This window comes from Piliocolobus tephrosceles, chromosome 2 (genome assembly GCF_002776525.5).
Source record: "Piliocolobus tephrosceles isolate RC106 chromosome 2, ASM277652v3, whole genome shotgun sequence".
NCBI classification, from domain to species: domain Eukaryota; kingdom Metazoa; phylum Chordata; class Mammalia; order Primates; family Cercopithecidae; genus Piliocolobus; species Piliocolobus tephrosceles.
This window is the reverse complement of record NC_045435.1, coordinates 140,159,785-140,172,072: the sequence shown is the minus strand read 5'-3', so window position 1 is coordinate 140,172,072 and position 12,288 is coordinate 140,159,785. Positions and strand designations below refer to the sequence as shown.

The following is a 12,288-nucleotide window of genomic DNA, read 5'->3' as shown; positions in this document are numbered from 1 at the left end:
CGCCCCAACACCCATTGTCCAGACTTCCCAGTGGGGTGAGGAAATAGCCCCATTCCATTTCAAGGAAAAAAGAAGATAAACAAAACATCCCCACCCCCGCATGACTACAGTATCCAGTTAGAGATTCTAGAGCCTTCCGTGGAGGTAGGGGATGGGTGAGGCCCTGTTAAAGCTGAAAACGATGGAGGAAGCAAAATGAGATCTTTAACACAAAGATGAAAACCCCAACAGTACAGCAGACAGAGCTATGCCCGTTCCCTTATTGAACCACATTTATTAAAAATGACTAAGACTGTACATAAAAATCCAAGATCTCTAAAAAGCCTATAGGAGCTGTGGTATCAGGTTTTAGTTTCTTCACATTACCAAGTTAGGGAGAGGGGATGGCATAAGAAGAGAATGAAATAGAAGTTTTCCTTAAACATGGTTCAAGTTAGTACAGAGTAGCTGAATACATTCTTAACTATCTAAGAAGTAAACAGAATATTCCCAAATATCATGGGGATCATGAAACTCTCCCCTTGCCCCTGCAGCTGTTAAGTGATTTGCAAATTCTTTACAAAGCCAAAGCACCAGTTTTACATTATCTCAGACATCTATGTAGACTATTTGTACAATATATACCACATTATTCTACAGTGTATCTAAACACACAACTGTACACTTTTAAATTCTCTTTTATTTTTTTTTGGTGACTCCTTCCCTTGCTCTCTCCGGAGTCCTACTGGCCACCCCAGCACACAGCAGAGGCCTAGCAAGTCTCAAGTGAGGCATTCCTGGACTAGGACAAACATGGCTTGTTCCAAAAGCCGGGGGGGGGGGGGGGGGGGGGTTAAGGAATCAAAGTCAGGTGAAACCATTACTTTCACAAAAGCTTTTCTTGACTCCCGGGCCTAATATCTTTTGCCCCTGGCAGAATGTAACAGCAAAACGTCTCCTGCTGAAACTGAAGGCCCAGCCCTCTTTCAGAAGCAAAACACCTTAACACTCGGCTTCTATTTGCTTAAGAATTTACAAATAGAAATGAGAATCAAAGGTTTTAACTAATTTCATAGCACTGGGCACTCAGTGTTCACCGCCTGCTTCTTTGAATGGTTAGTGTCTCTCCAATAAATAAATACAGAACCTTGGATACCCTTTGAATTTTAAAATACCTTAAAGTCTTCCATTAATCTTATTTTTTTAAAATGCTAGGTTTGTTTCAGTTACCTGCAGCAATCAAAAAGCTTTGGCACCTTCTTTTAGAGAATTGCACAAAACAGGATGCATCAAGGTGGAAGGCAAACATCTTTTTGGCAACCTAGGCAAAGAAGACAACAACAAACACCACCAAGTCCATCTGCAAAAAGTTAGCTAATTTTTGAGGTTAAAATAACTCTTTAGGGTGTTGTGTAAAAAGCATAATACCCTCCCATGCCTTTTGAGGTGTCTTTACTATATTCTTCAGCATTAATGTCCTCACACTTTATGGAGGGTGAATTTTCATTACTGGAGTTGCTAGGAGACAGCCGTCTTCGCTTACAAGCACTGGTGTATACTCCTGAATCATTGGAATCTAGAGATTTGATGGAGGGGGGTGTCTCTATCCAAGAAGAGCCAATTTCCTCTTTCACTTTCTCCTTGGAGAGCTGATCTTCAGAGAACACAGTGGGGCTTGTTCTGGAGGTCCATGGTAGTCCAGCTGCCATCTTCCTCTGGTAAGAACCTCGACCGCCCCACCCTGCCATTGCAGGAAAGGTTGGGTCGGGGTAATACCCCAGGGCATGGGATGTCTGAAGGGGCAAGGATTTAATGCCATATGGGAGCAATGTGCTAGAAGTATATTCAGATTCATAGGAACCGATGTCTAGTTTGTTGGTCCCAGGTTGTTGGACGGGAGTGACAAGCCACCGCTGGGGAGGGTTGGCCACCTCTTCGCTCTGTTGGGGTGAAAGGAGGCCGTTGGTCTGTGGCACGGTTCTCTCGCCATTATAATAGCGGGCTTGAGGTAAAGTGTTGACAAAGGGCTCCGGGAAGAAGGACTGAACGCCGTACCGACCTCCAGGGACAATCTGATGGGATCTAGGAGAATCCGTGGGAGATGGAGTTAACCTGTCATTTTCTGAAGCGGTGTACATGCTACAATATAAAGAGAAACACTTAAAAAAAAAAAAAAACCCTAATGTTGTCCCCAAACAAACCACCTCCCAGAAACGAAAAAGGCTTGTGTTGGTTATCTGTACTGAAAGTGCTGGTCTGTTGAGCTAAAAGGACAGAGGCAGGAGATGCAGTGGTCCATTTCCCTGGATGCTTGGCTTACTGGGAAAAATTTCCCACCATGTAAGAAAAAGTTTCCCCCTAGGCATCAAGTATTTAAACTATAGAAAATCTACCTTTAGTAGTCCTAGAACATGAAAAACTCAGATTAAACCTTCTTTGTCAATGTGATGGAAAAAACACTGGCTGTGGTGGTAGAATACTCAGATTTTAAAAACAGCAGGGCCTTGCTGTTTCATGTTGTGAAATTACATTCTCTTAGTTTCAGTTTTTTCTTATGTTAAAAAAAAAAAGTGGGGCTGGGAGAGAGTAATAATATCTGCTCTTGGGAGGATGAAAAAGTGGATCAAACGAAAAGAAAGGTATATATAAATGCAGATTGTTAAAATTTCAAGTCTTCACTCAAATGCTAAAAAAAACTCTTCATTTTTAAGTCCTTAACATTTCTTCAGAAATTAACACAACCCTTCTGAGAAAATTCTAAAGCAAGAGTAGTAAAGGAAAAAAAATTGGAAAAATAAAAATATGTAAAAACCCCAAAGGTTAAAGCTCTTCCTAAAATATATTCTCAGCAAAGTGCCTGTTGCTGTATGTCCTGTTCAGAGATGATCATGCAAGTGTGGATAAAAGCTGTACTTACGAATCATAGTTGTCTCTGAAGCCTTTTGCAAAGGGGTTATGATCAATCTTTAGTTGAGTAATCTAGATAGGGGAGAAAAACAGTCATTGAGTGCTTTATCATGCTGGACCTTAGCTTTAGAGATTCTTGAGATGTTTGGGACACTCACATCGGTGTTTTGGTAGGCAGTCACTGCAATGAATTGCGTTTCTGAGAAGGTAAAGGTCTGGGTCTTTGAGGGCTCATTCAAGTCCTCTACACCATCCTCTGTAACTTCAACAATATGCAGTCGGGGTTGGTATTTGTGTAAGGACTGTAAGACTATCATCTGGAAAGAGTACAGAAAAAAAGTTGCTAAATCTAAAAAATCTCTTAGTGGTTCAACAAAATTAGATTTTGACAAATTATGTATTTTGGCATGGGACTTCTAAACGCCTCGCACTAACAGCTTTGTTTATTGCAACTTTAAAGGTTTCATTATTACCCACCCCCCCACTTTTTTTTTTGAAATTTAAAACATAGCTCGGTATGTGGTTTTGATAGATATGCTTTCCTCTTGGTTTCCTAAACTCCCAAAATACTTCGGTATTTCTGTTCTTAATAGTCAACTCACTGTTACTGAATCCAATAAGAAAGTGAAGATGAGAAAGGTCAAAAGAACAAAAAAGTTTAGAAATGGGCGAGCAAACAGGTCACAAATGCAAATATTATAAATACAGTGAAAAGAGTAGGGACTCTTATTAGAAAAAAGACTTATAGTCAGAGCCAGAAGATACCCCCTCCTGCTCTGTCACTCTACCTGGGTGTTGTTGTTATTTGCGCCTTTGTTATTGGTGAGTTTTAATTTCCCAAATGATATCTCCTGTCTCATCCAGTGGGAACCAGTATTAGGAGACTCTGGGTGAACATACATTTTGTTGCCTAAGAGAAAATGAAACAAAACACAAAACCCAAGCATATAGGGCTGTTTACAAATGGGGAAAGGGGAGGGATGTCTCTTAGCTATGGGCAAGATACAAGAGCTAGACTTATAGCTGGTCTCCCAGCAAAAGTTGCTTAAAGAGGCCAGTGGAGACCAGCAGGACTACATCGATATCCCTCCCAGGCCCCTGTCCTTCCAGCCTTCCTTGCACTAGGGACTCGCCTGAATGGCATTTCAGAATTTAGAAACGGAGCTAACAGGAGATGACACTTGAAGGTCAATTTGGGACCTTCTAAAGCTGTAAGGGCAACATCCAGTGGAAGAGAGTTGATTTATGGGTGAACAAAACTTTGGCTGGGCTTTCTCAAGTGAACATTAGAATCCCAGGAGCCCTTCCCACCTGGAGAGCTTATGACTACTAGTTTCTTAAACGTAGGGATTGGGGGGTGGGGTGATGTCTTAGTTAAAGGTTCTAAATATCTCTATATTGGCAGACAAGAAATCTGACTTAGCAAATTCTCCTCTCCGTCAAACAATCAACACAAAGAAACTCATACTAACACCTCTAGGCCTCAGAATGGAAGGAAAAAAAAAAGTGCTACATTTAAATGTGAGTTGTCTGAGTGGAGGGTTCCAATTTCTTCCCGCCCGTTCCTCCCGGGACCTAGTCCCTTCTCTGCTCACCCTGCATGTTATTGTCTGCTTTGCCGCAGGTCACCCATTTGCCCCCTTGGAATCGCCAGTGGTTGGGGTCCGCCAGCACCACCTCTACAAACACATTGTAGTGGGCGGTGGGATTGAGTCCGTTTATGTTGAAGCTCAGGAAAGGAAACATGCGCCTGTGCAAGGGAATAGAACCAGAAAAATCGATTTAAATTGGGATGTCCTAGAACGGGCCCAGACCCCGGCGGGTTCCCCAGACACCTGGGATAGGGTCGGAGCACATTTAAAAGTTTGCAATGAACAGAAGGCGGGTAGATCAAGTGGTCTGAAACTATGTAAAATATTTTTGAGTTGGCAACTCTTGGAACCTTTCTCTCTTTTCAAAAAAAAAAAAAACTTGTTCCAACATTAGTATATCCCAAATTCGCGTGCTTCTGAACGCTCATATTCTCGGCTCTTTCAGACGCTCATTAAAATTTTTCTCCTAGAATGTTAAAAACTACTAATTTTTAAATGCACCATTTTAAGAAGTACCAGAGAACAGTATTACGTTATTCTTGTTAAAAATATATGTTAAACTTTAGGCTAAAAGTCCCCCTTGAGTGCCCCTCTCTCAGCACCCACCCCTCCCTTTCCCCAGAAGTAGCCAGTGTTAGCAGTTGGATGTATAGCAGAACTTTCTCGCGCACCGAACCCCAGCCAGGTCTGGCTCCAGGACAGGTCTAACCATCTACTCGGACCAAGCTTCCGAGGCCGGCGCTCTAGCCCTCACGCCCACCTGCTGCAGACGCCCCGTGGAGACCCTGGCGCCTAAAACTGCGGGAGCCCATCTACTGCGCTCAGGTGGCCAACTCTTGAGCCTTCCCTACCCGTGGCTCCTTGCCTGCCTGCAGGCATGCACCAGCATACCGCCGAGCAGGAGGATCTAACGAATCCAGCTTGTGTACATGCCCTAATTTCCATTTCCGCCTCCTCCAGGTCTGTTCAGGTGAGGATGATGGGAGGGAAAAGCGGCTACAGCTGTAACATCGGCACCCTGCAAGAGCCGCCGGTGCACTGACAGAGAGGGACACTGCATTGGAGATGCGGTGTCTACGGAGATTTATTGCGCGCGGTGAAACACTCTAAGCACGGCGCGGAAGGACTGAGTTTAGCTCCCTCATCCCGGACCTTCCCCAGGACCACACGTTCATTTATCCCCGAACCCAGGGGCCCCTCCACGCTGCGCTCACCTGCCCTGTTTCGTAATGATCATCTCAGTTTGGTGGCGGTGGAATTTGAGCCACAGAGGCCTGTTGCACAGGTAGACGTGGGCACGGAAGTTAGAACCTGGAACCCCCAGGCCCCCCAGTCCTCCGCAAGATCCCGCTGCTGCGGCTCCAGGGTACGGTCCGTAGAGCGGAGCCCCCTGGCTGTACTGATAGGTGCCCGGGCCGCCGCCCCCGCCGCTGCTACCGCCCGCGCCGGCTCCTGGGCCGAACTGCGCCCTCCCGGGTGGGCACACAGCTGCGGGGAAGCCGCCGGGGGGCAGCATGGAGCCGTAGGGGTAGCGCGCCCCGTTAGGAGCCGGGTACATAGGTCCGTGGGACGCCCCAGCCGCTGCCTGGTACGGGAAGAGTGAGCAGGGCGCAGCCAGCTCCGACCCCTGAGGTCCGGGGGACTGGAGGTAGTAGCGCTCGGAGCTCAGGCTGTCCATGGAGTAGCGCGCAGTGGCCGCAGCCGCGGCGGCGGCGGCGGCTGCAGCGGCAGAAGGCAGCTCCTCCTCCCCGCAGGGGGAGCCCTTGCGGCCGTCCGGGGGCCCTGGCTTGGCCACTGCCGCAGCGCTGGCAAATGCGTCCCCGGCGTCGGTGTCACTAAGCATGGCAGCGGGGGCCCCCGCGCTGGCTGCTGCGGGCTCCCCGCTCACCGCCTCGCAGGAGAGACTGCCGGAAAACTTCTTGGGCGCTTTGTCTAAGTCCAACTTCTGAGGAGAGGGGGCTGCGCCGGGGAGGTGGCCGGCGCTCCCGCCCCTGCCGCCTCGCGCACTCTCCAGCGGGTAGAAGTGCGCGCCAGGCAGGTTCACTGAGCTCACCAAGAGCTGCTCCCCTAACTGCATGCTTTGCAAAGCGCAGACGGCAGCTGGCTGCTTCCTCTCCTCCCGTGGCCTTATTATAAAGGCAGGATGGGGGAGCCAGCGCCCTCTTCCGAGGGGAAGGTAACTTCCCTTTCCTCCCGCGCCGGGGCTACCCACCTGCCGACTCGCGGGCCGCTACTGCGCGCACTGGCGCGCCCTGAATCCAGCGTCCTTTCCGGAAGGAAAGCGCCGTGAGTTGGAAAGCAGGAGGTGGAAACTAACCCAGAAGCCCTCTCCTTTTCCTTCCTCGTACCTCTTGCTCCTCAGAACCCCCACCCTCCTCCCAGACTCACACGCTGGAAGAAGGGGACTTAGATCTTTGTCCCCATCCACCCACTAGCCCGCACCTTTCTGCCCTTTTTCTATTGCCAAAGCATCGGTCAAGTTGACCACTTGGAAACTTATGGGCTGTCACTAGCTGCTTTATATATTTGCGGCCAGGGAGGGGCTTCGCGGCCTCGCAGCCCGGAGACCCTCCTATTGGCTGATGGAGGTGACACTAATTCAATTAGGCATTTACTAATTGGATCAAGTCGCCTGCTACTTTCTTTTCCTTTAGCCTGATTTTTTTTTTTTTTTTTTTTTTTTTTTGAGACTGCCTCCCGCTGTGAGAATCAATCCTGGTGTCTGTAATTTCGCCGGAATTTAGGGGGACATGTTTTGGGGTCTCCGTAGCAGTATCCATCCTTGGCACATTAGTCATCTCAGCTGGAGGAATGAGATGGCTGGAGCAGATTTTAGAGACCAGAGAAAGCCTCTTCAAGCTGATTGCTTGCAGGGAAGCGCCCGTCCGGGAGGCTGGGGAAACTGGGGCGAGTTGGAGACAGGCCCAAGGAAGTCTCTTTCCTCATCGGAAGCTGTAACTTCAAGGCACACCTTCCTCTTGTCGAAGGCGGAATCCCTGGCCTTCAACGCACAGGAGCCACTTTTTGTTTGTTCCCATCCTTTTAACCCAGTGGGAAAGGTTTGTAGAGAGGAAACTCGCGCTAAGCTTTTGGGATTCCGGGGACGGCCAGAGCACATTGCCATCCTCGAGGACCTAAGCCCTCAGCTTCTAAATCAGAAGCTTGGATAAAGTAGGGTACTGGGGACAAGACAATAGTGAAACTAAGCGAGCTAACACCCAGTTGATACTCACGTCAACACACCTGCTTTCGGGGAGACAATCACTTTTATTCCCCACAACTTAAAATCCACGCTGCTCAGTTTTCCTGATCCCAGATTCCGTCCCTTCACCACCATCTTCAGTTAGGCCTGACACCTAGAAACAAAGGTTCCCTAGCAGCCCCGCTGTTAGGATTCCCTGAGCCTCTACTCTGCGGCTAATACAGAAGGTAGAATAATTAGTGAAATAATCAGTTTGATATTGAATTAAACTCCAGCTGCTTGTTTCTTCGCTGCGTTTCCTCAGATAGAGTCAAGAGCGGGGCCGTCATATTTTATTGTTTCATTATTACAGAAGCGGGGGGCACGTTTCGTTGCGGATAAGAAGAAGCCTGAATATTCGCTGTTAATAAGCAATTACAGACGCCGCCAGTAATCGCTCCGGGAGCTCATTTTCCGGCTGAGATGTCGGGACTCTGCTTCCCCAACCGAACGCGATCACACGGGAAACTCTTCGCCCACAACAGATGAGGTGGCCAAAGGATTGCTGAGCGCGCACACACAAGTGTAGAACAGGGCGAAGCTTTCCAACCCAGCTTTCCAACCACAGCAGCACCAACATTCGCATGTCTGGGGTCTTCGAGAACGAGGTCCTTAATGCACTTGGACTCTCCAGGGCATTTATCACAGTTTTTTTTTTTTAAATGTGTGTGTTCGCGCGCTCGCGCGCTGGCGTGTGTGTGGTGGTGAAACTCAGGAGTGCGCGAAGATTTTCAGGGTCAAGGCACAGCCACAGGGGAGGGGGCAAGTTAAGACTAGTGGGCAGGGGCGGTGGCCTTGTAGGTCCTGGGCCAGAGTGGCCAGGAGCAGATCGCCAGAAAGCTGGTATTGAGCGCGTTCTGCCTTGCGCTTCCTGCATTTCGTCCCATCAGTATAGTTCGTGTTTGGCACAGCTGTTTTGTTCACTACACTCTCCGTGCCTTCCTCCCCTGCTTTAGTGTTATTTTGACCCAAGGAAGTCTCGAACACTGATTGTTCAAATAGCATAGCGCTGTGAAGACTTCATGATTGTCAACGTGGAGATCCCGTGAGGGGTACGGGAGCTCAAGGAAAGAAAGGCGCCGCGCCGCTTGGGCGGTTTTGACGACTATCTATCCCTGCGCTGGCGGGTCCTGATTACTATTCGTGGAATCCTCTACATTATCCTTGACCTGAGTTGCAAGATGTCTAAGGATGAGAAATCTCCCTAATGTGAGACTTAATCTCATGTTATTTGGAGCTAGGGTGGCCAAAGGTACATGACAGTTTTGCGCTTTCACAAAGCAAGAAACGGGCTTCGGTGTCCCTTCAAAATGCTTTTGACGCGGCCAGGGAAGCGCTTCGCGTGGCAAAGTGCCATCGCAGGCAACAGGCATCGTTCCGACCCACTCTGGCGCGAATAACGCGGGCCAGCTGTCTCCCGAGCCACATCAGAAAGGGCTGATTTTTATTCCAGCCCCAGAGCAAGCTTTTGAAAGCGCATGAGTTCAGTATAAGCACCACCTAATTATTAAATATATATACGATGTGTATAATTAGAATTTGTATTGATTCTTGGGGGCAGGAAATTTTGGTTTATATCTACCCACTTCCCCAATAAATCGATTATTTTTCCAAACTTCAACATATTTTACATATGGAGAAGCAAAGACAAATTCAAAGAGAATAAAAATTCAGTTCCTATAAAACTACTCTAGGACCCAGGATTTTTGGAACATGGAAAATATGTACATAATATTATATTACATATTGTATTACATTACATTTGTAAGTATATGTTACAAATTCTCTTTAAAATAATGAAAAGCACTGTTTCAGCTACAGGCCTTTTTTTTCTGGCTGAAGATTTAAAAAATCTCATTTAATGGTTCCTCTGTGTTAATTAGCTAATCACGTTATTATTATTATTATTATTATTATTATTATTATTATTATTATTACATTTAGAATATACTAGTCTAGAATGCCTGGAGAGTTACAGATGAGCAAGTCTGTGATTTCCTGCTTGAAATGGGCTTTCCTCTTCCTGGCTCAATATTACTTATAGCCAGGGGAAGAGACATAAAAAATATTTTCACGTGTCCCAGCCACACTTTAAAATCCAGGCACTCCTTTCCAGAAACAGGAACAGAAAAGAAAGCCAAAGCAGTGGCTTAAGTGAACATGTCAGGCAGCACCCTCCTTAGATTGGGTGGGCAAATAGCAGAGCCTTCCAGCCTGTTTGCTGTTTGATTTCAATTACACCCCAAGCTTCATGAAATCCAAATGAGACATTTATTGAAAGGTGCCTGGTTTTATGTGGCTCAACTGACAGTGTATTGGAATACATTGAACAAAAACATCAACATTGGGGAGGAAACATGGAGACCCTTTGGAACCCCAGACCCAAATACCGGCTGGATTAACTCAAATCTTGCACCTTTCAGCCTGAGATGGAGCAAGCAGGAATCTTTAAAGGCTACCAGGAAGCCAAGGCCAAGTCTGTGTGTGAGCATATTAAAGATCTCATGCTGTATTGTTCTGAGGAATAATACCAACTTCATGCCACTGTCTTGGTCGAAGTTATTGCCAACTTGACCAGATGACCTCTTTATCTCTTTCTCCCCCTTAAAGGTAACCACTATCCATGCATTGATCTTTTAAAAGCAAAACTGAAAAGCATTTGGTTGGAACAGGACTATTATACATTGAATACATTTACACACATATGGATACGTTACAGAGCTGAGTTATAGATGAGTGCAATGATATATGGCTTACCTCTCCCCATGTGCCACCCACCCCCCACAACCAAGGGGGCCCATATAAATGTCCCAATAAATACTATTATTTTCACCCCCACTAAAAACGTGTTATCAAAACACTGTCCATGTTATTCAAACACTTTGTAAATTCTGAGCAGACTTGCTGCCGGTTCTCCTTTTAACCCTAGGAAAACATTCCAACATTAACCGGTCACCAGCGCTTCGCCTGGACTCTGGGAAAACGTCAATGGGTTTTTTGTGGTGAGTTGGTCCTTTTACTATTTATCTATGGCCCTTTCTTTGTTGATGTTACATTTTATTTCACCATCTCAGGTTCACTCTTTGGCCCTTTGTTCTCTGTTGGCCAGATCTGCCACCTCTGCTGTACTTTCCAAAAAGGGAGGGAGCTTTAATCACCGTTAGGTTGTTCATGTTTCATTTTTTTTTTTTTAAAGAAAATGTCCCATAAGATAAAACATCTTGGCAAAAACAAGCAGTGTTGATTCTGCTGACAACAGCAAGATACTCCCACCAAAAAATTCACTTTTATAAGAATTTTTAGAGTTTATATTTCACCATGACACTAAAATACACTGACCAATTGCTTTAGAAAAACAAAAACAAACAAACAAACAAAATTCCAAACCAGAGCTACAAATGTGTGACGTGAAGTGTTATATTAAACCCATGGTATTTTTTTCAACAAAAATGACCAATTTAAACTATTATCTTTGCTCTAAGTCTATATATCTATATTGCTAATGCACTTTGTGGTTCACTGTTAAAATATGAGGAGGTGAAGGAATCCTGAAATGAAAGTTAATAGATAAACACACTAATAGTTGCTTATTACAAATATAAATTATCTTTTCCTAAAGACTGAATCAAGAATCTTCAGCAATAGCACAAAATCATGACTTACCTTTTTGATGAAAGTATTTTTTAAACTGCTAATGAATTTCTGTATTTAGCTGCTGTTTTATCATCATCATCATCATCATCATCTTTTTCTTCTTCATCATATATATGGGAATATATAATAATAAGAAAAACCACTTTAGGCAAAGAAAGTAAAACACTCTCAAGAAAGTGTATTTTGAGAACGTTTAGCTAATTGTTGCTACATTATATATGAAAGTTACACGGGGCTCCATCTATCTTGCTCATTTTTCTACCCTGAAAAGCCTGGAGCACAGTAGGTGCTCATCAGTTAAATCAGAAGACTTACTAAATCTGTGTGCTAAGACAGCTAACATAGGTTAGGGACAGTGTCAGGTCTTAGCCTTTATAACCACAAGGACTGAAGTAAATTTTTTTGCTAAAAGAAAAAGAAAACAAAGATCTTTCTAAATTAATAGACCTGACATTTTCATCTTTTTCAGTCTTTAAAATACATCATTTTTAAGACCTTTTCTATCTCAAGGGTCTTACATTGTTGCATGGCTTTTGTCTGTATGTTTATGCTAAGCTTCTTCCATAGCAAAATAGAAAAAAAGAAAAGTTAGTGCTGAAATTGTAGTACAGCTGTTAAGGGAAGCGAACACCAAGTCACCAAGGAGAAATGTTTACCTGAATGTATGTTACTAACAGAGTTGACAGTCTATGAAAATTAATGTTTCAACAGAAGGCACCCCTATGATACAGGTGCAGCAAGATGTCTACACAACAGGTGGGCAGAACCCAAATCCTGTTGACCAAGGCTTCAATATGACAGGGGTAGCTGGAATCGCCCATCCAGACCCTATGTGAGAAAAGTAGAGAGAGGAAGTTTGGGTTGGGGGAATTACTCAGCAAAAATGAGTAAGCCCATAAGAGAACCAAGTGAGAA

The 12,288-nt window shown here is 45.3% G+C and overlaps 1 protein-coding gene across 2 annotated transcripts; it reads right to left on the bottom strand.

The window, feature by feature from the left end:
- Nucleotides 1-251: 251 nt before the first annotated feature.
- EOMES (eomesodermin) lies at nucleotides 252-6,968 on the bottom strand. Of its 2 annotated transcripts, none has more exons than XM_023207262.2 (6): nucleotides 5,693-6,968; nucleotides 4,482-4,636; nucleotides 3,675-3,796; nucleotides 3,045-3,203; nucleotides 2,897-2,958; nucleotides 252-2,118 (listed from the first exon to the last, which is right to left on the bottom strand). In XM_023207262.2, exons 1-6 carry the CDS (start codon nucleotides 6,553-6,555, stop codon nucleotides 1,380-1,382), a joined length of 2,100 nt encoding a protein of 699 aa, XP_023063030.1. In that variant the 5' UTR covers nucleotides 6,556-6,968; the 3' UTR covers nucleotides 252-1,379. The 2 variants fall into 2 exon arrangements, with proteins under 2 accessions (XP_023063030.1, XP_023063031.1); XM_023207263.2 differs by having other exon boundaries at nucleotides 255-2,061.
- Between the last annotated feature and the right edge of the window lie 5,320 nt (nucleotides 6,969-12,288).